General features: G+C 37.6%; 3 protein-coding genes across 3 annotated transcripts; all 3 read right to left on the reverse strand.

Annotated features, from left to right (window-relative positions):
- Positions 1–215: 215 nt before the first annotated feature.
- On the reverse strand, positions 216–9133 carry LOC122648576 (KRR1 small subunit processome component). The gene is made up of 13 exons (XM_043841791.1): positions 9062–9133; positions 8386–8617; positions 4859–4935; positions 4177–4287; positions 3831–3899; positions 2000–2056; positions 1867–1905; positions 1646–1750; positions 1334–1416; positions 1138–1219; positions 751–894; positions 587–661; positions 216–379 (listed from the first exon to the last, which is right to left on the reverse strand). Exons 2-13 carry the CDS (start codon positions 8588–8590, stop codon positions 269–271), a joined length of 1158 nt encoding a protein of 385 aa, XP_043697726.1. The 5' UTR covers positions 8591–8617; positions 9062–9133; the 3' UTR covers positions 216–268.
- Positions 9134–10789: 1656 nt separating this feature from the next.
- LOC122672313 (chlorophyll a-b binding protein CP24 10A, chloroplastic) lies at positions 10790–26350 on the reverse strand. The gene is made up of 3 exons (XM_043869808.1): positions 26081–26350; positions 23487–24055; positions 10790–10808 (listed from the first exon to the last, which is right to left on the reverse strand). Exons 1-2 carry the CDS (start codon positions 26308–26310, stop codon positions 23506–23508), a joined length of 780 nt encoding a protein of 259 aa, XP_043725743.1. The 5' UTR covers positions 26311–26350; the 3' UTR covers positions 10790–10808; positions 23487–23505.
- Positions 14356–15426, reverse strand: LOC122648560 (protein terminal ear1 homolog). The gene is made up of 4 exons (XM_043841773.1): positions 15146–15426; positions 14878–15006; positions 14636–14777; positions 14356–14523 (listed from the first exon to the last, which is right to left on the reverse strand). Exons 1-4 carry the CDS (start codon positions 15424–15426, stop codon positions 14356–14358), a joined length of 720 nt encoding a protein of 239 aa, XP_043697708.1.

Here is a 26350-nt window from a genome sequence, read left to right on the forward strand (position 1 = left end):
CTGATAAGGCTCCTCAAATTGTCCATTACCTAAGGCTAGCAAAATTTACTGTACAACAATGTTAATTTGGCTGCACCCGTTGCATTGCAAAGATGAACTTCGAAAACTGCAATCCCTTCTATGATAAATAGTAAAACAAAAGAAAACAAAATTCTACCACGTTCCGCTTAAAGACAATATCAAAAAGAGATTCCCATTTTCCAATGAGAAATTAGCAGTCAAAAATTAAGATTTCCTCCTGATTCCATGCTGAAGCTCAAGCAATTAGTTAAGATTTGGAACGCTTGGACTTCTTGCTCGGTGGTTCTGCACTTGCAATGAATGTTTCAGCCTTGACATTCTCAATAACATTCTGCTTCCCAAATTTCTCTGACTTTTCCTGCAATGAGAAAATTTGAGATTTAAGCATCATAACAATATGACTCGGCATTCCAATTGTCTGATTAGCCTTTTAAGTTCTCTGAACAAAACAGCAGAATTTTGAATATTGATATAGAAGACTGTTTCATATACCAATAGTACAGCATTAGCATTTTGACTGTAATGCAAAACCAAGGGAATGAAGTGTGGATCACATTTCAATCACCTTTAATGACTTTGTCATGGTTGCTAAATCATTCTTATCATCCTGAGATTTATTGGAATCCAGCTTTGTGGGCTCCTACAACCACCACATCAGAGAGAAGTTAGACAAAAAGACATCATGTACTAACAACTGGAACTGCGTCAGATAAAAGTTTATTTTCAAACCTTGGGAGGAACAAAGGCAGCCTCTCTTTTTCTCTTGTTTTCAGCTGTTTTCTCCGCCTGTTTCTCCTGCCTCTCCTGCCACTTCTTAGCTGACTTCTTTTTGTCACTTAAGAAATATTCACCACTTTCCAGTTGAAGATCAATCTGAAAAATAAGTCAATTCCAAGAAACCATGAATATCAAACATTTAGTAAAAGATACAAAATATTTCTGCCAATGTACTAGGTCTAAAAGAGGAATAATCAACTTAGATACAAAATAATAGAGAAATAAAAGCAAAGTGACAGCCATTTCATATTGACTGGCCAATAACAATCTCTTGGTTAAGAGCAAAGAACAAATAAATGGGAGGGGGAAAATTAAAGAAAAACTATGCATTTACATTACCTTACTGGGCTGTTGAGGAGGAGGAAAGGGCGTATAAGGTTTCTTCTCTTTACCCTTAACTTTCTTTCTCTTAACATTTTTCCTGGAAATAAAACACGAAATGATATCAAAATGAATTCTGAAAGCATAAAAGATGCAAAAAATGAATGGAACAAACACACACACACAAAAGCACAGTTGTGTGTTGATGCCTTACTTCTTGAAATTGGGAAGGTATCTATCCCAGCTCTCATTTGCAAGTTCTGGATTTTTTTCAAGCTCTCGTTTGATCATGAGCTCCTATTTGTCAGATAAAACAAAGGGAACCAACATGAGTCATTGGAAAGTACTACTTGGAAACCCTAGCAGAACCAGCAAAGGCAATCAAGTCACCTCGATGTGGTAGTTGGTGCCTTTTTTATTTTCTCAATTAGAGAAAATTAAGGAAATGAAAATAACTGGTAGAAGACGATTACTCAGATGACAGAACCAACAATTTTAGATTTTTATCCTATCATAGCCCAGTCACCTTGATGTGGTAAATTGGATGTTTTTTATTCTGCATGCAATCTTCAACAATCCTCCGAAGTTGTTTCAGACCCTTGAATGAACCCATAGCAGCAACTGTGTTCCCCTGACCATTTACAAGCAACATGGGAAAGTCTGTCAGCCTTTTAACTGTTGACAAGTAGTAGCATAACAGTGGAAGGAGGAACTCAATGAGAAGAAATAGAAGCCGAGATGATATACCTGGACTAGAACATAGCATCCAGTCAAAATCTCAATAGCCTAAATCAAGAAGAAATTGAGCAAGAACTGTCAAAAAAAATATGGAGGAACTTGATATAGCATGTCAGTCATTATGTTTAATCATAATAAATACCTTCAGTGTGGTTGATTCACGGCCGATAAGATTCTGCCTACGTTTAACAAATCTTTCCTGTGGAAGACAACATTTATTATATTCATTCCATCCCAATAAACAAACTGCCTAACTGTCCATTGGAAAAACAAATGTATCAAGGAAAAGAATGGAGAGGAAAGCCAAAAAATTACTCAACTATGAGAAGTAAAGGTAGTAGTTATGCCATTATGTCCCAACAAAACTATAAACTCTTACAACTACAAAATGTAATAACTTAGGCATGTCAAAAATTCCATCAGCACGTTTGGTTGGTGCCTACACTATCAGTTTGGGTTCACTGTTAAATATGGTGTAGTATTAAAGGCTGACTGCGTATGAACACAAAGTGTTTGGGCAGGGCCCACAATAAATGCAGCAATTGCAGTGTGAATAATACCTACTAAGCAAATGCAGGGCATTTCCTGTTGTTAAAGAAGGGCTGTTTTATTTTGTTTTTTCTTTTTCTTTTTTTTTGGGGGGAGGGGAGGAATTGGAGAGAATCGGTTCTGTTGGGCCACCTGGAGAGGAATATCTAGGGGGCACAACTGTTTCTGCTACATGGCAAGTCAATTGGTCTGAAATTTGGTGGACAACTATACCCCAAGGTCCCCCGCTCACATGCCAGGTGTCAGTCCAAACGTCATTTGCTACATGGCAAAATAAAGCACTGAAATGTTCTGCACTACCTAAATGGTGCACCAATTATCCACAGAATGAATGGACATACATGACAACATGGGAGGGCTAATGATTGAATTTGCCCTTAAAATTTGACACATGACCAATCTAGATTATTTCCTAGACATCCAAGGTTCAGAATTTCACATCATCCTTCCACATGGCATAGTAACGTGTGCCAACCATTTAATCTCAGACGGGTGACCCCACCAGAAAACTTTTTGAGTTAGGGGTATCAGTTGCTAAACAAGCTTAACCATCTGATTTTGGGGCATTTCTAGTTTTTACTCTATTTATTTCCATTTTAGCAACTATGGTGAAAATGTGTCTACTAAAAATAGCTATCACTGCCACAGGCAATCTCACAGTTCATTTCCAATCACTCTCATGAAACATTACTGCTATGCACATTCAAACCAATTAAGGGTCACGAGATTAGTGCATAATTTTTCACACCCATTACTGGTATCAAATCAAAGAAAATGGAAAATGTTTACCATACAAGAAATTCCCTGAATAGAACAAGCATGCATGAAGAGGCAAAACTTGAACACTGGATCTGCCCATAACTGTGGAAAATTGCCTTCAACATTTAATCCCTCTAATCCAAACAAGTGAACATTACTCGGGACCATAGAGGGGATCTAGTACCTCTGTCACCCCCTCAACTTTCTCTTATCTTTTGTTATTATTCTATTAATATTTGTTTTAACAAAAACACTAGTTCACCTGGATGACAACTAGCCTTGTAATGCTTCCCTTGATTCTTTGACTATGTGTAACAAAGCTAGAGTGTACTGTAGTTTTCTGATGTATGTGCCTAAAAAGACCCTAGGTTTTTTCTGAGAAACCCAGTAGTACAGTTCTGCAGCTTTTGCAATGTACGTGCTGACAAAGACTCAAAGCTGTTTCTAACTTTCTATAACCCTACCTCTACCTGTATCCAACAGGAACTATATTCACCCATCACTCAAAAAGAATCGAACGCAATCCAACAAACTACAGAAATATTTTTGACAAATAGGTCAATATACATGTCAGTGATAACATCAAGTCTTTCTCATATGGGCATCACAAGGTCAAAAAGATACAAATATTACATCCCGACCAATTAAGAGAGTGTCAGATTTACCTTGTTGTGAACGAGGCTGCCAATTTTAATAATGTCAGATTGCATCTCATCATTCAGTATCTTGATTGCCTATCAAGTCAAGGCATGGCATTAGAACTGGGCATATTTGTATTGAAAGGATGATCACAATTAATTATGTCTAACAAACAGAAAATTAGTATTCTACATATATATATATATATATATATATATATAAGGTATTCACATGAGAAATTTTCACAGCTGAAAATTCAAACCCAATTAATCCATCAAACAAAAGATAATGGTGTTTAATCTGGGTTTCATGTGTTCAAAATATTCTATGAAGTACGATAGAAAGAGACAAGTCATAAATGAACAAGTATACCTGAGGTGCAGGAACACTTCTTGATAAAAGCTTTATGAGATCCCTAGCTTTTACGATGATATATGGATCCTTTGTCTTCCGGGTTGTTGAAACAGTCATGGATCCTTCAACCTGAGCAGTAAAAGAGATTACAATTGATTAAAAAAAAAAAAAACAAACACAAAACACAATATACAACATGTGGAGTACCACTCTATCAAATCAAAGCTACTTAATAGAGGGTTCTGATACCATTACCATATAACACATGACAAGTTATAAGGAAGCAAGACCTGTTGAATGGTCGAGGTATCCAGGCATTATATTTTGCCATCAATAAGCCCCAAAATATTGAATATGTCTTCCATCTTCTTTGTATCTAGAAATTAGAAGAATTCAATTTCCCTTTGGGATCCTGGGAGGGTGGTGTTAAAGATCTTTAAACATCCACTCGTAATCCAAATCTTTAGTTCTCACTTCTCATTACCTCATCCTAAGCTTGCTTAATTGCATGACCCTAGGAACCCTAAAACACCAAACTTTTCTCTCCAAGATTAATGACTTACTTTTTCAACCCAAATTTTCATGTTAAAATGAAATTCACAAAACCTAAATAGTTCAGATGAAATATTCTGTCTACAATTGTCAAATACAACAGCTCGCTTTTAAAGGATTTGTGTTGGGGAAAAAAGATGGAACTTACCAAATTGAGTTCACATGAAATACCATGTCCTTTCAGAGCACCTTTCACAATGGGCCATACTTCTTGCAAGTATTTTTCTGAAGGAAACAAAAAAAAGGTGAAGGTTAACAATAAATTATAAGACTACCATTGAAAAATAAATAATGAAACTGTTTTAAAATAGACAGAGGAAGTAATCTTTGCCACTTATAGATTGAATGAAGTAGAAATGGAGACTAAGCAGCATTTGGGAGAAAAAAAGTAAATATACAATTTAAAAAGAATGCAAAGAAAACAACCTTATATAAGCACTACCAAGGCTTGTTATGAACTTTAACAAAGCAATCTTCCTCCATAAGACCAGTTAACGAAGTTTTCCTTGAGAAATTTCAGACACTCCTTCATTCCACCTCCATAGGCATGGTTTCTCAATTGAATAAAAATCAAAATACAGCCCCTCGGAGGAAAGATCACAAAGAGCTAACCTAGAAACGTTTTAAAAAAAAAAATCCATCCAAGAAAACAACTGAGACCTCATAAGGGCATAGCATTCCTAAGATATTCCCTGGTTTGATATGATATCAGCCATCTAATCAGTGCTTTTCAGTTTCCACTGGATGAGGCAGTTTAATTGAGAGAGAAGATGGCGGATGGGTATAAAATGAGCATAACAATTGGCTCTTCCACTGGATGTGTCACCATCCTTATAAAATGATTCAAATAAACCTCTATTGTCAGTCTGTGACATGAAAATAAAATATAAAAAAAGGCGTACCCAATGCACGAGGCTCTCGCCACTGCGGGGTCTGGGGAGGGTCATAATACGCAGCCTTACCCTTGCTTTCGCAAAGAGGCTGTTTCCAGACTCGAACCCGTGACCACTTGGTCACAATGGAGCAACCTTACCATTGACATGAAAATATTCCTTGCTAATAAACATCTCAACTCTTACCTTCATCAACATCAATTCAACCATTTCAAATCACTCTTCATTATTTATATGGTTAATTCCTGTTAATCATAAGGTTCGCTACCAATTCAAAACAATTCCATCTGTGATCCCATCCCTATCATTGCCATCAGTTTGATTGTTGAAACTTTTGCCCAAATTATCCATAAACTAGCATCCAACCTTATGATTAACCCAGATTTTGTAATCCCCATCAAGTCAATTCAGTTGCAGTTTTGTACCTCACAAATGTTCATTCACTTTTTCCAACTCAGTTCTTTCAAGAATATTTTATTTTTCCTTTATTCTTTACCAAACCAATTACTGATGTAATCTCAACTGAACATCATTTATTGCATCCATCTATTGTAGCTAAACCCAGAAATGCTGGAGAAGAACAATATGTTGGGCCGTTAACAACACCAGCATGTGTTGTTGTCATTAAAGTTAACACACTAAGTAGTTCAACAGAGGAAGAGCTGTGGAGAATGCTGTGGAGATACACAATTAATTGAGTATTAGTCTGTTGAGCAGATGATATGGCAGCAGACAATGTCAGAGCAGTTGCAAAGGCTTACTGTGTTATAGGCTTATAGCAGGTGGTAGTGACAAATGGCAGGCAATTGGCAGTAGGGCCGGTACAAGTAGCACATCATGAGTTGGCAGACAGATGTGTTTGGCATGACAAGGGCGTTGGTGTAAATCCTAGAGTGAATGAGGTGATGTTGCCGAAGGAGAAGAATGCAGTTATGTGAGGAAGACTGCAAGTTTGTGTTAGTACAGTAATTTCATGGGAGTTTTGAGTTGTCCTTCATTTGGAATTTATGAAATCTCAAAACATGAGAAAGATAGATCTCTAAGTTAGCTTTCCAGCTGTTCAAGAATCAGATCAATCCGATATCAATGTTGGAAGTTATAACTTGTTCATCAGACACGGCGTGTATACTGTATGCTTCTAGAAGCTGTTTCTACACATGCATCAGATTCAAGCTTAGTTTTGGAACTCATGCACTGAACCTGAGTTGATGGTGTAGGCAAGAAAGTTGTAGCCCTTTGAGTCAGCTTTCATTTGGCGAAAGAATCAAGTTAATCAGAGATCAAGCGAGGGAGAAATGGCCGTTTTCGTAGAACCGTGCAACTGTTCAGTCCCAGCGTCGAACACACCAGCTTCAATGGCAAATTTACCATTTTCGTGTCAAGTGAAGCGCTTTAAAAAGCGAAATATGTCTGGAGTATCGATATTTAGAAGATTCTGTTAGACATTTAAAGGGGGGCTATTAGACAACGAAGCAATGGCGAGCGACACTGTGTCAATTTTTCCTGGGCTGTTTAAATGGCGAACACGTGGGTCTTTTGACTTAAGTCATTGGTTGCCTATAAAAGGGGAACTTGGCCATTTGGGAAAGTAGGAGGAAAACCCCCAAGAAACGGAGAGGAAAAGTGAGATAACCTCCAAGAGAAGGAACCCTAGAAGATTACATTCATGTCGGTCATCGATTTGCACCATTTGAAAGATTCTTCAAGAGCTTCAAGATACAATCAACGGTTTGGAATAAGAGAAGAAGAGAACAAACTGAGGGTTTTGTGTGAAGCTTCAAAAAACCCCAAGTGACAACTTGGTTGAAGCTCCGGCAGCGAAGAAGCATGGGTGAATGTGAGCCGCACAAAGGGAGAAGAGAACATTGGTTAGAGGTAACCAATGCCGAATTTGGGTTGTAGCCCAAGCGGGGGTTGATGCTCTCGACCGTGGGTGCAGTCATATCATTGTATTCTCCATTGTACCAATGCCGGATTTGGGTTGTAGCCTAAGTGGACATTTGCACCATGAATGTAGGCACACTGCCAAACCACGTAAACCTTGTCTTGTGGTGTGTGCCTATGTATTTGCGTTGTTATATTATCTGTTGCAAGATGGTTTGTGGAGGATGGGCTATGTGATGTGTGGCTGTATATGTATGGTTGTGTACACATGGTAGACTTGGCCACGTAGTTGTGAGTGCATGTGGTTGCAAGGTGTGTGTATGTAAATGTGTCTTATATGTGCATGTGCTACCAGTGACACCAACGAGTCGAAGAACGAAAGAATTGGGATCGAGTTTTTGGTCACCACTGATTCAACCCCCCCGCCCCCTCTCAGTGGCCATCTTAATCCAACACAATAGTGTTCTAGAATTTGGGAATGGAAGAGGGAGGAGACATGAATAGGGAACAATGTCAATGAACTATTTAGGTTGTTTCCTTTCAAAAGAGCGAATGGTTGGGTTTCACAGACACCACTTCCCCAAAATATATATATATATATATATTCGTAATGTCTTCTTTAATCATGAGCATGGGATTCAAGTGAGGACATAAGCATATTCAACCAAGACCAATTCCTACTCTACTATCAGCAGAATTGACACCATTTTAAGGATAAGCTTTCCCGAATCCAAATGCCCTAAAGTTATGCAACTTACTGATGCAATCTTAACTGAACTACATTTACGCATCTGTTTCAATATAGCGAACCTCAGATATGCTGGAAAAAGGAATAGAAACTTACAATTGGAGAACAGAAAAAGGGGGGGAGGGGGCGGGGATGTGAATATATGGTTACCTCTGTATTGAGGAAACAATGTCGAGAAGGAACTAACTTCGAGCATTCCACCATTGTTCCATGACGGATCGAACTTCTCAATCTTCCAGTGGTCGATGTTTGGATCGTCCCATGGCTTCGGTTTATCGTGTTTCCCCTTGTGCTTCGTTTTTTGCTTCTCCTCGACACCTTCGCCATGGTTGTCCACTCTGTCAGAAACATCCATCCCCTAAACTCTGAACACTCACTACAACTTAGCCACTGCAGACCATAGTTAGTAAGTTTGGGAACAGCAATAAAACAGGTACAGATACATATGGCAATTAAAAGGACCAGATGGAATAATACTTTCTAAAAATCCGGCGCAATAAAATGTGTACGGCAATGATATGGTACAAGTTTAATATGGCTGTTCTGTAAACAAAATTACGGGCTATATTCACTATGTAACAGACATGTATATCACCTTATAAACAAAATAATAGCATGCAAACACCAATTTTATTGAAAGGAAGCCTCACAACTGAATAGAAACATAGAAAATTTTCAGAGTAGAATGAAAATTCCAAACACCAGAACAGAAAAGGAAAAAGAAAAAGGGAGGACTTTGTTTTGAGAAGGGGAAAAACAGAGCAGAAAAAATACAAAATAGCAGCACAGCAACATAGATAATTTTCAGAGAACAAGAGTCACTGACCTGAACCAAATCACGTAGCAGCGTGCGAGAGGAGAGCCCTCTGTAATCTGCAACTCCCCAGATGCCCTGAGAAGAAAACAAAAAGGGGGTTTAGCATACCATGAATGCTACTTCTCGACCAGTATTCCAGGAACGAGAGAGAGAGAGAGAGAGGCGAAAGGTTGCGCTTGGGCCTGCTAGAAAAACTAAACATGATGGAGGAACGGCTTCTGTGACTAGGAAATCAAAACACTGAATTTAAAGAACAACCATTTGATACGATACTGTAGACAATGAACTTGAGACCTATCCATTTGATTTCAAGCCTTCTCACATGAGAAATCAAAACATTGAATTTTAGAAGCGTATTCAAAGAAAAACAAATTATGCCTTTGCCTCAGAACAAACAGCTGCTCTTGTTATCTCGTGGATGGTTCTTGAAAAACTTGGAGGATTCACCGAGCAATGGTTTTGGACTAAACTAGGGATTGGGAAGAGACACACCTCTTACCGGAGAAGTGGAGAAGACGAAGGGGCCACTGCAAGTCTGTCGAAGTCGATTTCTCCCCGACTGGGTCGCTGCAACGTAGAGTTGATTCTCTTCAACTTTGGGCCTCTGCAATCACAATCGGAAGGGGGCGGAGAATCTGAGAAAGGGTTAAGGTACAAGACGGTAAGAGGAAGAAGTAGGGGTTTTGGTCAGTATGATAAAAACTAAAAGGACAAAAAGGGAAGGAAAAAAGGGGGGGGGGGGGGGGCAGGGGGGCGCGCGCGGTAAATGTTCTCTGCATCGCTGGCGCAAGATGCACCCAGACACATGGGGTGGGCGGCCATTTTATCAGTTCTAGAACTAGCCTAATGTGCAAGTTTAAATTTTCTAACGACTAGAGAATTCTCAGTTATTAATAGATAACAAATTCAAACTCCATAGCTCAAACCAGAGGGTTTAATCAGAAGAGATAGAGATGACGGTCACAGGGGAGGGGAAAGGGTTTCAGGCAAATACCACAGTCGCCGCTGCAATCGGCTGCTACAATCTGCTGCCTGAAGAACGGAAGAACTACAGTCACCGCTGCAATCTGCTGCTACAATCTCCAGCCTTAAGAACGGAAGAACCACAGTTGCCGCAGGCTGAAGAAGAAATCGAGAACCACTCGCCGCCGGCTGAAAAAAAAGAGGAAGAATAGATGGAGAAGAAGTGAGAACCAGGGTTTTCACGTGTCGAAGAGAGGGACGAGGGTTTGGTTGGGCTCGGGTAAGGGTGTTAAACGGTCCGGTTTCGGTTAAACCGTCCGGTTCGGTTCGCTTTTGACTGCTTGAGGGTAGAAACCGTAATCAGACAGTTTAACTAAACGGTTGCATATCCAAAATCGTAACCATTTTGTAAGCGGTTTCGGTTAAATGGTTATACACGGTTTTACACGATTTTTGGTTAAATGGTTCTACACAGTTTGGATTAGCCGATTATGAATAACATCCCTGATTTACTTAATAGTTTTCAAACCAAACCTCCTACATTTTTTAACAAAAAATGGGTTGTAGTCTGTAGTGCATCTCTTTTAATTAGTAAATACCTTCAATGGACGATGAATCCCATGAAAATGTTGTATTTTCAATCACTGTTTACCTTTTTTTGTTTTTTGGGATAGAAAACGGTTTACCTTTTATGTAATAATACTAAATAGTTATTAGTAATTAGTTATTAATTATGAAGTTATTAGTTTTTTTTTTTTTTTTTTAAAAGAAATCATTTATTGAAGAAACATAACTTTGTGAGTTAGTACTTAGTAGTTGCTATTGCTAGGTTTTGAATCTTTTGATGTTTGATTTAAATGGTTATAATCGGTTGTAATTGGATTAAATAGTCTGAAACCGTTGGATTAATCGGTTAAAATTGGACTGAACCGTTTAGCTAAACGGTGGCATTTCTGAAACCATAACCAAAGCATTTATTTAAATGGTTCGCTTTGGTTTCGGTTTTGTTTTGACACCCTTAAGCTCGGGTTTGGTTACTTTGGTTTTAGATTTTAGTTTTTTTTTTTTAACTAAACGTATTATACACGTATAATCTGCATTTTATATGTATATAATACGTTATCTTTTTATATTCACATTTTTATTTCACTCTGACGTTGTATATGTAATACGGCAGTTTTTTAAATTTATTTTTGGTAAAAACAATTTTTTTAATGAAACGTTCGAATTGACATATTATACATATATAATACATAGATTTACTATGGGTGGACTAAATGACCGCCCCTCTTGACCCATGTATTTGGGCACACCTTGCACCCGCGATATGGTGCAAAGAACATCGTCTAGAAAAATATTACGAGGGTTTTTTTTGGTGTAAATTAAGGTTTTTTTCAGTTAAAAAACAAAACTGAATGTCAGGCTAAAGCCATACTACTCGATTATCAAAAAAAAAAAACAGCTCCTAAATTGCAATACTTGGCACCTTTGGTCCTTCAATTCGAGCTTTTCTACAGATATATAGGAAGAGGCTAGGAGGTGGCCAAGGGAGACGATGGTTCTAAGTATCAGTATCATATCGTCAGACACTTTGCAACTTGCCAATTTGAAACTGTGCCAATACCGTATCGAAGATACAGTACAGATAACGGTTAAAATGGTAAAAAAAAACTTATATTTAAAGGAGAATCTAGGGCAAATGTGTCCGATATGGCTGATCCGTGGTGATATCGATCCGCTACGGTATCAGATTTCAAGTTGACCGATAGCGTTCCAATACCGAGCACTAGAACCATGAGGGAGACATGTCTCTTTACAACCGCTTCTAATTCTTTTGTCTCCACAACACTTCTTTTTGAACATAATTAACTACAATAAATTATCAGAATTACTCTCTGCCTTTGTGAGTCTCTCTTGCATCCAAAAATAAAAAGTGGAAAGAATGTCTTTGGAGTGGATTTTCCATGGATCTAACAAACAGAGGGTTTATGGATCTAATAAATGAAGGGCTCTTTGGCTGTTTTAGTGTACAAAATTCGCTAAAATCAAATACAAACTGTGATCGAAATCAAATATGAAATCGCACAAGGAACCAAACCATGTCGATATGGTTCTGACTTCAAAACAAATGTTCCTATTTGGTTTTGGTTTTCACATGTTGCATCTTAAATCGAATTAAAATCAGACCAAAAAACCAAAATCAAACCAATTGACACTCAAGTACAGAAAAAGAAAAAGACAAAGATAGGGCATGCGGTGTGGGCCTCATCGTGGGCTATCATAGTCTCACACGGTCCCTAAACTCCCCCGTTTGCGGTTCCTATTTCTGTGGCTATTCCAGTTATGGGCCCTGGCCCATTGGACCCATTCACCTCATCGGACAAAATTTCCTCGTCTATTTTCCCTTTTCTAAGGACATTATCTCTCATTTCCTTCCCGTCCCTTTTCTCTCATTGCAGGTTATATTTGGAAAGACAAAAATGCTAATAGGTCGTGTAGTCATTGCACCAGTGTGATAGCCAATGAAAATGCTCACAAATGCATTAATTTGGATGCAATTTTCAACTTCACTGGGCAATGAACGGTCTTTTTGCGCATATAAGTATTGGTCTTTTGGCACATATAGGTATTGATTTGCGTCTAGGTACAAGAACCACGCGATCAGCTAGAGTGTTCTTTTTCCCAAAAAGAAATTTGTAAGAATATTCTATTATTTAGGGGAGTAAATGAATAGCCAAAATCCGTTTCCGTATCCGTTTAACACTATCCGAATCCGTCCGAAAGCTAAACGGATGAGGATACGGATGAGCTATACCTATCCGAAAAACTATATTTACATGCAAACGGATAAAATATCCAATCCATATCCATGTCTGTATCCATTTAGCACTATCCAAATCCATCCAATAGCTAATCAGATGCGGATGCGGATATAGCACTATCCGAATGCTATATCCAAACCGATTCGATCCATTTACAACTCTACTATTATTCCAGTTGTTCATTTATCAATGAAAAATTAAATAAAATAAAAAACATATATTTTTCTTTAGGCCAAAGATTTCATGCCAACAGTGTGGGGATCACAATTTAGGAATCGATTATAGATATGCCACTATGACCGACATGGATCAACCGATAGATGTGGTATTTTTTTTCGGGGAAGTTTCCTATATTAGCAAGCGTGGCTCCTATGTTATGCTTATGCAATACAAAATCAATTCCCCCCACCCCCCACACCCTTTTGGTTCAGTCTATGGGGCTGGATAGGAAGGCCATTTATAACGAGAGAGACAAACACAACGAAACAAGTGCAGGAGGCACACTCCCAAACAATAAACTTTCTTCCCTTGGGCCAGTGTGAGAGTCAATTGGAGTGCATCTTGAAGCTTCAACATGGGTGAAATTTTCATCTTTATAGGGGGTAGGGTGATCATTTCACCTTCGTCTGCAACAGGTTGGGTAAGGCCTTTTAAAACCCCAACCCAACCCTGAATCACTATGGGCTGGGAAGAAGAAGTTGCAATAGAGAAAGAAAAAAGAAGAGGGAAGAGGAAGAAGAATAACCAAAAAAAAAAGACAAGGTTGGGTTGGGCCAGACCGGGTTCAGTTCAAAACCTCAACCCTAACCCGACCCGCCCTTAGGGCCAAGGTATCCAACCCATACCCTGTTTGGGCTCTGGACTGGCCAACGCGGCGGGCTCATTACAAAATTAGTTTTTTTCTCATTTTTACATACCCGACGAGTGACTAACACATCCCAGCTGTTGGATGCCCCCGGGCACTCCGTGGGCGCTGGGCTCACTAGAGAGGAGCCGGATCCGCCTTTAGCCCTCACATGTATAGAGCTCCAATGTCAATAAATTGACAGAACCCTTGTTTTAGAGACTTCAGAAATAGATTAGTTCTCTACTGAAAGGTAGAACAGCAACAAGAAGAAGAACAGATAACAATTGAGTCTGAAGCATTAATTTATGCACAAACAAACAGGCCTCCTTTTCTAACTACTACAGTAGTGCAGGATCTCCCATGTTTCCATTTCCTTCCCCAGCAGCACATCACTAGCAATTGCCAATGAAAACCCACTTGCGGATGGAACCAAAACACGGGTGTCCTCCTCCTCACCTTTCCACTTAAAACTTGCATTCATGTTCAACTGATTACCCTAAAAAAAAAAAAAAAAAAAAAAAAAAAAAAAAGGAAAAACCCTAATCATTCAGATAACATCTTTTTTCTTCTTACACCTGATTCTTGTCCAGATCTTAAAACTATATATATACATATATATGCTTAAATATTAGAAGGACACCAAACTGGTAATTTCTGGCCGGCCTCATTCCTTACTTACACTTCTGAAGAGGAGGAACACATCGTCTTCCAACAACACTTACTCTGGTAGCTTGAGACGACAATCCATTACGAGGAGGGAAGAACTGCACTGGCAAGTAGTCCTTTGAATCACATATGAAATTGGATTTCATGAAATGCTTCACCAAGTCTTCTCTTCCCTGATAGAAAAAACCCAATACACGCAGCAAGCTCTTTAAGAAACCAAAACAAACTTATAAATAATCTGATAGCATAAAATTAAGGGTGTTTCTTGAAAGAAAGAGAAGTAACCTGAATTTCAGCAAAATCAATCTCACAGGTCTTCCTTGTCTGGAAAAGATCCCATTTGTACTTGTCATACGCTCTAAAGAACCGAAAAGCTCCAGCAGTAGTCGTGAAGTTTACGAACGCATATCCCTTATTCAGATTGGATCTGCAGCAGAAAAAAGATAAAGAGGGGGGATCATCAACCCTCATTTGCTTAAATATTTTAAAAATAAATAAATAAAAGAAAAGGAAGAGAAGAACAATACTTGAAATCCATAGGAAGATACACAAAATCATATTCAGAGGGAGGAGTTGGTGGATTAATCTTGAATCCCAATATGACCTTGTTCTTTTCTTTGCAATGCTCATCTAGCAATTGAATCAACATTTTCCTACTGATCGATTTTTAAAATAGAAAAAGAGTGATTCGTTAGTTAGTTAGAGACAACCAACATATATTCAATGAAACACACAAAAAGGAGAAGGCAAACATCAACCCATATGGTGAAGTACCAGAGAGAGAGAGAGAGGGACCTTAATCGATTTGGGATATTTTGGATCATCAAAGAGGTGATCCCACGAAATCTCAGAAGAATGAGACGAAATGGAGGAAGTGGAACCTTAAACCATTTGTTGATATTATAATCAAACCTGCTCCGCAGATAAATGATGTTCTTCCTTCCATGAGAATCAAGTTTCTGATGATTATTTTTTGTTACAACCACCCTCTCCATCTCCTCGGCTGGATTTGAAGGTTTGAAATCCTCCTTTGCACAAGGGTTCACCATCTCCATCTCCTTCTCCTCCTCCGACATCTTGAACAACCGGGCTTGGCTTGGAAGACGAGAGAGAACGTACGCAACTGGAGATGATACTATGTTTAGTAAGGAGCACAGTGGTAAATAAAAAATGAAATAATTAGTTTTTGCAGACCAAAGGCACCATTCAACCACGCAACTTCACATCACTCAGATTCAGAACAGACAAGTACTATATTCGGGCCGCAAAAAGAAAGAATTGGACCTTTGGATGTGAGAGAAAGAGAGAGACAGAGCAGAATTTTATTATAAAATGGGTTTTCTTACACAAAAATATGACAAATACTGAATCGGCTCGCTTCATCAAAAGATAAAGAGTAATTGTTTGGGTAAGTTGAATGGAGGGACACAATCTATGGAAGGATTTTTTTTTCAAAGGTTTTTTTTTTTTTTTTTTTTTGATAGAAATTTTATTTCAAAGTTGATATCCCTTGGGTTTGAAAACTGTCTTTTAAATTTTATTTTTTTTTAGTATTACATGATTTTTTAGCAAAAGATTACATGTACGGGTGTGCATGATATATAGTTACGATGAATATAAAAGAGATCGGATCATGTGCTTGTATAAATATCATCTAAGGGCTTCAGGGCCACTCACATGGAATCCACTCCTCTTGTGGGACAATGGACTCCATGTGATTGGCCTTGAAGGGCCTTGGACGGTACTTATACAACGACATGATTCACGCTCAATATAAAAGAGGGTCAAAATACTTAGGCCTACCATTTGTTGATTATCATGCATAAATCTATCTCTTATATTTTTTTTTCTTATAACGGTATATCTATTCTTTCACATGTATATTAAAAAATATGTAAGACAATGACAATTTTTTATAATAACATAACGATAAATCGTTTTTAAATTATTTTTTAGGGATTGAATTCTCTATCCAAAAGCGTAGCATACGTTAACACTCCCTGGGTCTAGTTAAATTGAAAAAAATGTTGATAGATTCAATATATAAGATTCTAAAGAAATGTTCTTTGACATGACATCAATCTTTCTAAGTCTCAATGTCATCAAATCCCTTAGGGAATTAAAACAATGAAGAAAATTCTTTATGCCTTTATGTGAGAAGTCTCATGAATATCCTCTTATGTTCTAATCGAAATATTTATTAGGTTGTTGGAATGTTCAATAAATATAAATCAATCTTAAGACAAAAACATTAGACTCTTGTCAAGAACATTCTCAAGTATTTGAAAAGTACTACGGATAGAATTATTTTTTCCCACAAAGAAGAGATAACACTAACTCCTGATTTTATATTTTGTTGATAAGAAGTCAGAAGATAGACCCTCAACCCTTTACGAAAAATAAAAAGGATAGATATCCATCGCCACAACCAGTCCACCACCGTGATTGTCCTTGTCAACCTCAACAAAAGCCTGCGACAGAGATCTTGTACGAAGAAAGATATGTTTTGTTTTGTAATCCCAAAAACTATCAAACCCTCCCTGGTTCCTTTTCCGATCCCCAAAGCTCTCTCTCCTTACGCCATAGTAGGTAGAGGCCTATCTAGCAAGCTTTTCTATATCTGATGATGTTTCACCAAATATGTGAATATTCAGGGAACTATATTCCACTAAAAAGCTCATTAAAATAAAAATCAAAATGAGGCTTGTCTTATGTATTTGAATGAAACATACGGGTTCGTTCTATGTATGTGCAAAAGACCAATAAAAGGGTTACCCTGTTCTTGTGTCCATTGCTTTTTAAGGAAACTTTTGGAAGAAGAGAAGGCTGTTCTGGTATCTGGTTATTTTAATAGGCCTTGGATTCTCCCTTTAATAACTTTTGAGAGTCTTCATGAAGAAAAATCCAACTAAAAGGTCAAATTAGTTGACTTCATTTCTTACATGTTTTTAAAGAGAAAATTTCCAAACAAAGTCTTAAAATAAGGAAAAATAAATTCTGTCCAAGAGCATGGTTACTCTATCAGCACCTCGGCCAATGAGAGTGCGCATGCCATGTGACCATTGCTCAAGAGAGGCATGGTGGTCGTTTTGTTTGGGTGAAGGAGCACGAGTCTAGATAGAGAACACATCCATTGTTCTCTGATTGTGGAGTGTCTACATTAACACAACACTAATGATAAAACGACATCAATATAAATGTGATTTTTTATTTACAAGAGGTAGGGCAGTACTTTTATGCATTCTTATGTCTGGCATAAGAGCTACAGGATCAGATAGTGTTCTTTTTTCCTTAATTGAAATTTTAATCTCCTACAAATAATAAAACACCATAAAAATAAGAATCAATGACTCACAACCATGAAAACACTGTTACTAATGCCTTTTTCGGCAATACAATGTTAATTATGTTGGATTTTAGGTTAAAACAACCCAACAAGCTAATTTTGTAGATTGCATATGTTGGATGGAACAAGGCAAATATTTTATGCTAAATTATGTATAATTTAACTTTGTTCTCAAACAAATTACAAATAGATTGTTTTTTTTTTATATATTCTAAATAATGTAATTGAAATTATATATATATATATATATAAACTAAGCTGCCAATAAAAGATGAATACAGACGTATTACTTGAGGATGAATTCAGTATTACCTCATCTAACACCTTTGGACTCTTATTCCAGAATGGAAAATCTTATTTGGTTGTTTCAATTTTCAATTTCAGAATCTTTATTTTTTTTTCCCATATTTTAAAAGAAGGTAAAATTATCAAAACCCTGATAGAATAGAGTGGGTGTGTATATGTGTGTGATGGTTTTCATTTAAAAAAAACAAAAAAGAGTTCTCTGTTAGAGAACGTGACCCTTACATGCAAACCGAAGCATCAAGGTGAGCATTTCTGCTTTCACAAGGGTGGGAAAGTCATTTCACCCCTGCACGTTTTCCATAGAACCATTTTCCCTTAAAAATGTGAAACTATCAAAAAATCCTTAAATGAGAGAGAGATGGTTTTCATTTAAAATTGAAAACACCCAAACCCTGATATGAGATGGTTTTCATTTAAAATTGAAAATACCCAAACCCTGATGTGTGTGACAGAGAGATGGTTTTCATTTAAAAAATTATGAAACGATCAAAACGATTTTAATATGAGAGAGACGATTTTCAATTTAAAAAAAAAAAAATTTGAAAATACCCAAACCCTGATATGAGATTAGAGAGTGAGGATTTTCATTTAAAATATGTTTTTTTCTTTTTCGGAGAGAGTTTTCTACACTTGCGCAATTTCATTACTTGGAAGAGGGGTATTCTGGGAAAAGTTTCATATCTTAGAGGAAAGGTGTTTTAGGAAAACACTAAAAGTAAGGGAGTTGTATATGAGACATTTTATAGGGATGATGCTACAATAATTTGCGTCTTATGAGGGTTTCTCCATGTAATTTTGAAATTAACCTGGCATTGCTCAAATCTTTTACTTTTTTTTTTTTTGGTCGAACTCAAAACTCTAATATAAGAGAATTGTAGAAAAAGAAAACAAAACCTACAATGATACGTGATTCGATAAGATTGTCTATGTTCATTATAAGATGAAATGTATTTCACTATCAATGAATAATAGGTTTACAATCGCTTGTCTTCACATCTTTCTCCCTATTTATCAAAAACAACCAAGAGTTAAATCTCCCTAAAATTATTTAACAAACCCCTATGCAGGAGTGTCGCTTATGCACACTAAGGAATATAAGATATCGATCAAACCCCAACAGGAGAGATCTGAAAATAATGTATGAGGAAACCCTGATAAGAGAGACAGATTCTTGGCAAGTAACCAAAAAAGAGAATGTATAACGTATAGAAAATTTTCATTTGAGTCCACTATTGAAAGGAAAACATTTGACATGACGCTTGACAAGAATCTATCAAAGGATTAATGATTTTATGACGCAGCCCTGCCCTTTGCTGTTGTCTTGATTGTTCTTGGTAACACAAAAGATTTTCCTCATGTGATTTATCTCCTTTTTTTTATATTTTTTTTTTATCATACATCAAATTTAATGCCACATCCTTTCAATCTCATCTCACTCTCTTCCCATTTTATTTTCTTTAGGTATAATCAAAAGGCACCTCATTAAAAAATAGTATTTTAAAAGAAAAAAATATCTTTACTTGCTAGCTAGTGTTTCTTATGCCCTCAAACAGGACACTACCGTGACATGATGTCCTATCCCTGGGTTGATATCCAAGCATGTTCACTCATTGATTCAAACGTTTATATAGAGATCATGCAACCAAGTAGAGATCTATTACCCATTTTAAAATTAAGACATTTTTATCTCCATTGCATATATACCACGTTCAGATGTACTTCGTCTATCTTCTTTGTTTAAACGATATATTGGCCACATGTGTACATCTACTGTCAAGTCGAATGATGTCCAACTGGGATGGGAGGGTGTGCATTGGAGAAGAGCCGAATCTTATATATGATTACGCATAGAAAAATATAATCTGTCTATTAAAAAAACCAACACAGCAGAATAACGATTTGTAAATGAAGAAGAAAAAGAAAAAATACACACAAGACAACAATTTACATGGCTCACCCCCAAAAAGGTAGGCTATATATACGATCCAACGATAGATTCAGATCCACTGTTTTTCTGTGAAGAAAATACAAAACCTCTCTCACATGCACCCTCACATCTCTCAAAGAGATAATTACTCTATATAGAAAAAACCCTAACCCATAAAGTATAAAATTACCCCTAAAAGCTCATTGATTTGGTTCGAGATATAAATTAACATTAAATGAATAATATATCAAATCAAAAATCTCGACGAGCTGTTCAAAAAAATGCTTATTTGATACTAATGTATACTTTTTTAACCATTTTAATGTGTTTCGAAGGCGAAACAACCTGCCAAAGTAGTAACAACATTTTCTGAATTAAAACTTTCACTAATAACACTTTTTTTTTACGGTAAATAAAGGTGACTTTCCAATCCAGGATATTTATCTTCTTTTTTCCGGTAGGTAATCCAGGATATTTATCACTTGTCCCCATTTCTAAAGCTAATTGACACATTATAAGCAAATTAGCTAAGTTTTGACTTTTGTGGCTCTAGATTAATAAACTGTACATAAAAATATTCTTACGTAAGCCACCTTAGGGTTTCTTTATGTCTGTCGCTTCTCATCAAGTATCTGCAGGTCCCCTTAACATCACAAAAACTCCCTAGAGTCTAGAGCATGGTTTAAGTATCGGTATCGACGGATTTTAAGATCGTTTGACGTATTGTTGACCCAGTCAACTTTATCAGGGACATTTCAATCTTTTCCTCGTCTAATTCTCTCTACCATTTTGAGATGGTAAAAAACATTGGCTGAAGATTACAAAATACCTCTAACACTGTAATATGGAAAGACTCGGTCAATTATTATCACCGTGAACGCTTAGAAGATGAAAAAATGAGGTGTTTACATTTAAGTATTAAAATTTTGATATTATTTTATGGGGAAAGGTTTATGATTTTTTCAACTCTTTGTGAGAGGGAATACGATCGTGCATTCTTACACGGCCCTGTATGAAAATTCTCCTATTTTAATTAAAAATAAAAAAAATGGGAAGTAGTTTTTTATCAGGGAGTGTGGCCTACGCCAGCACTCCCATGTGTTTATCTCTCTCCTCCTCAAAATAAGGGGGCAGTGGTGTCTTTTCCAATGGGGAAGAGAGAGATAGACTCATGGGAGTGCTGAACATAGACCACACTCCCCGTCAAAGATCTTTCTCCCTTAAAAAAATAAACCGAATACATTTTTGTTTATTGTTTTGACAAAAAAATACACCAAAACCCAATGTTTTTAGGGATCGAAGATGTAGATCTCAAAATGATAAACATCATATTTATAGATCAATACCAAATTAGCCTATAAACCGAATACATTTTTGTGGATTGTTTTGACAAAAAAATACACCAAAACCCAATGTTTTTAAGGATCGAAGATGTAGATCTCAAAATGATAAACATCATATTTATAGATCAATACCAAATTAGCCTTAACGACTGGGCTGTAAATGGATAATCGAAAATCCGAATTCAATCCCCATCCGTATCCGTTTAGGTGCATCCGTATTCGATTAGAGATATTCAAAAAAAAATCCGAATACTCCGATAAAAATCCGAATCCGAATACTTAATTATAAAAAATTAAGTAAATAGCGATCTTGAGGGTTTTTGAAGATTCAACAGGTTCTAGAATATGAGGAAAAGAGAATCATGATCTAAAACTATGGATTAAGAGTGAATTGTATCAACTAGGGGGAGGAAGGTTCGGGTTACACAAGGCAGAGGTGTAAACGGATGGTCGAAAATCCGATTTCGATCCGCATCCGAATCCATCCGAATCCGTTTAGAGGTATCTGTATTCAACCAAGATATATCCGAATCCGAGCCGAATCCGATCCATTTACAGGCCTATTAACGAGCCCAAGGATGGTTGGAAAACCTCAGCATTTGTGATTATAGGAGCAACGTGCAGACGAAAAGTTGTGTTCTCCAGTCCTACGAAGCCTCATGAAAGCCAGGAGAAGAGGAGCAAGAATTAAACAAAAAATAGTTTTTAATTTTAAAAAAATAATGAAAACCCAATACCGCATGAATTGATATATTTTACTTGCTGGGCTGATGTTCTCAGTGCCACAGCGCAGCCTGAACCGAGACACGTGGGCCTACCATTCAAGGGGGTAGAGTGGTCATTTCGCCCACCACTATGTGTCTGGATGCAGTCTGCGCTTCTAGCACAAAGAACATTTAACCATTTTACTATTAAATCCATCAACACATAGAGCACCGTTCACTAACTATTTGCAACATCTAGCAAGAGATCCAAAAAAAAAAAAAAAAAACCTTATGGCCGTTAAAATTTGATCAACCATGGTGGATGTATAGATCATCCAAAAACATAAGCCATCTCAAAAAATCAGCTCAATCGGACTTGGGATGAAGGAGATCAGAGGGTTTGAACATTAGGCTACAAAAAAGGATGAAGATTGAAATTTAAAGTATCCGGTTGGATCGGTCTAATCCGTTTTACATCCGATTTTGCTGCACCGCTCCTGAATCGGTAAGGACGATTCTCTCAATTCCGATTCTTCAATTCATGGGTCGATCCATAGGAAAACCTCCCTATACAAAGAACCATTAGCTAGGTTTGACTCTTTGATAAGAACAAGTCTTAGCTTCAAGTCTACGCCTTCCATTCCACCCAAAAAAAAAAAAAAAATCTACGCCTTCCATCTGTAGGGACCAACCCTAGGCATCTGCTTGTCCCCTTGCCATGTGGCATTGGAGCGAATCTTTTCTCTCTCCAACGAAAAATTATCGTCTCCATTTATCTGCCCCTCCATTTCCTCCACTACATCTAATAGGGGGAGTGGATCCCACCTGGGCAGTGTGTTCGGGTAGGGGGTAGGGTTATCATTTCCACCCCCTATGAGATGTAATGGAGGAAATGGAGGGGCAGATAAATGGAGACAATAAAGATCCCTCTCCAACCCAATTCTTTTTCTATGGCTTTCCTCGCTCTCCTCTCATAGTTTTATGCCATGTTGACCCATTTCGTATCATGGGCAGGAACACACCAGTGCAGCGAGCAAGCTGAGTGAATCTCAAGCGGTATAATCTTCTGATATAGATTTCTTTGGCGAGCTAAAAGTACTGTTACCATTTGACTCTGCAAGTTCTTTGTTCCCATGCGAACTTTTCAATTCAACCCTACACGATGATTACCTTTTTTTTTTTTGGCGATGGAATTCTTTTCCTATCCCAAAAAATCCGACGAAATTGACCTTTTTTTCTTGTAATGGTGAACTGTCCTCTATAGGTGGAGGAAAACTCTCACCTTCAAAAAAAAATTAAAAATTTTACCATTATTATTCAATTTATTAAGTCACTCGCTAACATATATTTGATTCATATGGTGTACATTGGACTTGAGCCAAGTGCATGCTTATCAAAATATATTTAGGACTAAATCAATGAACCTTAGTTGGGTCTAATTAAAAACATACAATGTTGAATGTTTTTTTAGCACAATCCATTGCCTAAATATATAAATAGCTTTACAGACATGTTTTAGTTTTTAGATCTTACAAGCCAAGGGCACCAAGGGGTGTCTTCCCTTGGCCAGCTTCGAAGTAGAAGATAAGCATGGCTACCATGGCAAGCCGGGCGTGCTTGATCTCTGCAAGCTTTAGTCTCTCTAACTTTTCCCCATCAGGGATGTAAACACCATCCTTGATTGTTCCTGCAAACTGCAAGGGATCGAAGAACTTCCCACCCGGGTAGCCCTGTTCGCCGGTGGCGTTCGCAAAGTTCTCGGCCGTCTTCGACCATGGAGTCGCCCATTCCACCGACTGAGACTCCGGATTAAAGAAATCAACCCATCTTTTGCTCTCAACCCATCCCATGAGCAGAAGCTGAGTTCCCAATAGAGTCCCGAAGGAGAAAGGTGCGACTGCCCCTGGGGCTGCACCGGCCTCGAACCATGGGATCCCACTCCAGGCTTGGCCTACAAAAATTCCCAATACTGCAGCCATGGCCCATCGCCCGTGGATCAGTTCCGCTTCTCTGTACCACTTCAGGAAGGCTGGGTCTTTGCCTAGCCCCAGTGGGTCGAACCCGTAGTCTCCTGGAAGCCTGCAGTTTATATCATTCACACATTTATTTATCACATCATCAAATATGAAATCGGACGGTTAGAGTTACTCGGTGTGAGAAGAGATCCATTCAAGTGGATATGAATTTGATGGAGCTCTATGTGCAATATAAATATACCTTATTCATAAATCGGATGGGAATCAGTTGATTCTTGGATTTAGGTATCGGATATGGCGGCTACATATCGGTATCAACAAATTCTGATACCAATATGAATTGATGCCAGTATCGGTATCAGCCAATATCAATACCGCCACCGATACCGTATACTAAAACCAAGAGTAGATTGGATTGGGATTGTTCCCATTAATACCGATTCCTCCAACCTATTTTAGAATTGATCATAAATGTTGTTTGACATTCAATGTTTTGTCATATTTTTCTTTCTTCTTTCAGAAAGAAAAAATAATAGTAAATCAATGAATATTTTTGTAGCAAAATCAACCTGTATTTTGAAACTTTGTCCAAGTGGGGGTAAGGTGGTCATTTCCTACCTTACTTTGTCTCGACAACACGGTCTTGTCGCTGCCGGACAGCTCGGCTCAACAATAAAGGATTAAGATCCAAATGGCAATGGGGTCAGTGATCCTGCCTTAGGCAATGTTTGGAATGCGTTCCATGTGATTTCGCATTTTCAGATGATAAAAATAGAGAATGCACTATACCTAGAATGCATACCAAACACAGCATTAGTTATGCCCATGGAACAAAAACTCGACTGAAACCTGTTGAAACCATCGAGTTAACTCGGTTTCCCAGGTTTTCGAGACGAGTTGAAGGGGGATTTTATAAAATCCCTGGATTCGACCAGGTTTCGATCAGTTTCAACTATATTTCAGTGGTTTCGACACATATGCCCATCGAAACTAGGGGAAACTTGGCTCGAAACTTGGACAGACAAGTATTTATGCTAGAAACTGCTAGAAATCAGGACAGACACTTAGTTATGTCTAATATCATTTAAGTTTCATTTACTTAAGATATTATTCATAAATAAGCAAATAACCCCTATTTGAATCCAATAAAAATAGATAAAAAATCAAATTCCAAAAGGAAAAAAAACCAACCCCCCAGTTCAAGAACAAAAACTGGATTTTCGACAGTAAATGCAATATTCAACATTCTAATGCTGAGGTTTTTCTCAAATCTAAAAATTCCATAAATGTCAATATGGCAAAACATTGCTAAAAACCAAAAGTGCGGTAAAATATTCATTTGTTTTAATGTCCAAAAAAATATTTTCATTCAAAGTGATTTTGACAGCATTCGCGCACACTAAATCAAGTTTGACCGATACATAACTCCTTCAATATAAATGAGATTTAAGCAATCTTGGACTTATTGAAAAGCTATCAAAACAAAGTTTTCTTACAAATCTAAGATTGCTTAAATCTCATTTATATTGAAGGAGTTATGTTTCGATCAAACCTTATTTGATACCATGTTCAAGAACAATATACAGTATCAAACTTAGATTAAAACCATAAAAATATTTTTAGTGTTCTCTATGTGAAACTAACGCATGGCTTGAGTTTAAAATGTAAAAAAAGAGGCAACACAACAAGAATCAGGGTAAAAAACCAACTTCTGGACCTTGAAACCAAGGTTCGAATTAGTTTGGAGAAAGTCCCAAGTTTCGACCGAGATATGGTTGAAATCGAGACAAACTCGTTTTCTAGCTTATCGAAACCCGAGTTTTAGAACCTTGGTTATGCCTCAATCACAGACAATGCATAAATCATTCCAAATTTCCAATCAAGAAAACAAAAAGATCTCCGGGGGGAAAAGATCTAATGGTGTCCTATAAATTAGATCAATTTTATTGTTGAATTTCTCAGATTAGCATTTCTCTTTGCCATTTGATGATCATCTAAAAGCAACTCTCTGTATTCTGTACTATGTAGAGAGAAAAGGGCTAATCCAAGTAATTAAGGACCATTAGAGATAATGAAAGTGGGCTAGATCGAGAAAATTAATGCGAGAGATGAGGAAGAAGAAGCTTACGAGCCATCGAGCCACTCGGGGTCAAGGAAGTTGCCGCCTCCTTTGACAGCAGGGATCCAAGACTTCTTGGGAGCAGCTGCCGCGACGATCAGCCTCCGAGGGGCAACGACGGCACGGTCTCTGGCTCCGATGCTGGACGATAGCAGCAAACTTTGGCTCCTCTTTCCGCCCGACAAGAACGGTGAGCCCAACCCGTTGAGCACCGCAGCTGATGTTGCAGCCATTGCCATCACTTCCCACCTCTCACACTTTACCAAATTAAACTGTTCT

The sequence above is a fragment of the Telopea speciosissima genome, chromosome 1, assembly GCF_018873765.1.
Source record: "Telopea speciosissima isolate NSW1024214 ecotype Mountain lineage chromosome 1, Tspe_v1, whole genome shotgun sequence".
Classification (NCBI taxonomy): Eukaryota; Viridiplantae; Streptophyta; class Magnoliopsida; order Proteales; family Proteaceae; genus Telopea; species Telopea speciosissima.

Bases quoted from the DNA above. Each gene is read 5' to 3' on its own strand.
- LOC122648560 (XM_043841773.1), bottom strand. From the start codon at position 15,426: ATGTCGGAGGAGGAGAAGGAGATGGAGATGGTGAACCCTTGTGCAAAG. The intron at 15,007-15,145 runs GTCCCTCTCTCT...AAAATCGATCAG, and splicing joins AATATCCCAAATCGATTAAG to TAGGAAAATGTTGATTCAAT. The intron at 14,778-14,877 runs GTATTGTTCTTC...TTTCTGCTGCAG, and splicing joins TATCTTCCTATGGATTTCAA to ATCCAATCTGAATAAGGGAT.
- LOC122672313 (XM_043869808.1), bottom strand. From the start codon at position 26,310: ATGGCAATGGCTGCAACATCAGCTGCGGTGCTCAACGGGTTGGGCTCA. The intron at 24,056-26,080 runs GTAAGCTTCTTC...TATAAACTGCAG, and splicing joins CCCGAGTGGCTCGATGGCTC to GCTTCCAGGAGACTACGGGT.
- LOC122648576 (XM_043841791.1), bottom strand. From the start codon at position 8,590: ATGGATGTTTCTGACAGAGTGGACAACCATGGCGAAGGTGTCGAGGAG. The intron at 4,936-8,385 runs GTAACCATATAT...TGTTTCCTTCAG, and splicing joins ATTGTTTCCTCAATACAGAG to AAAAATACTTGCAAGAAGTA. The intron at 2,057-3,830 runs GTAAATCTGACA...TGTCTTCCACAG, and splicing joins GCAGCCTCGTTCACAACAAG to GAAAGATTTGTTAAACGTAG.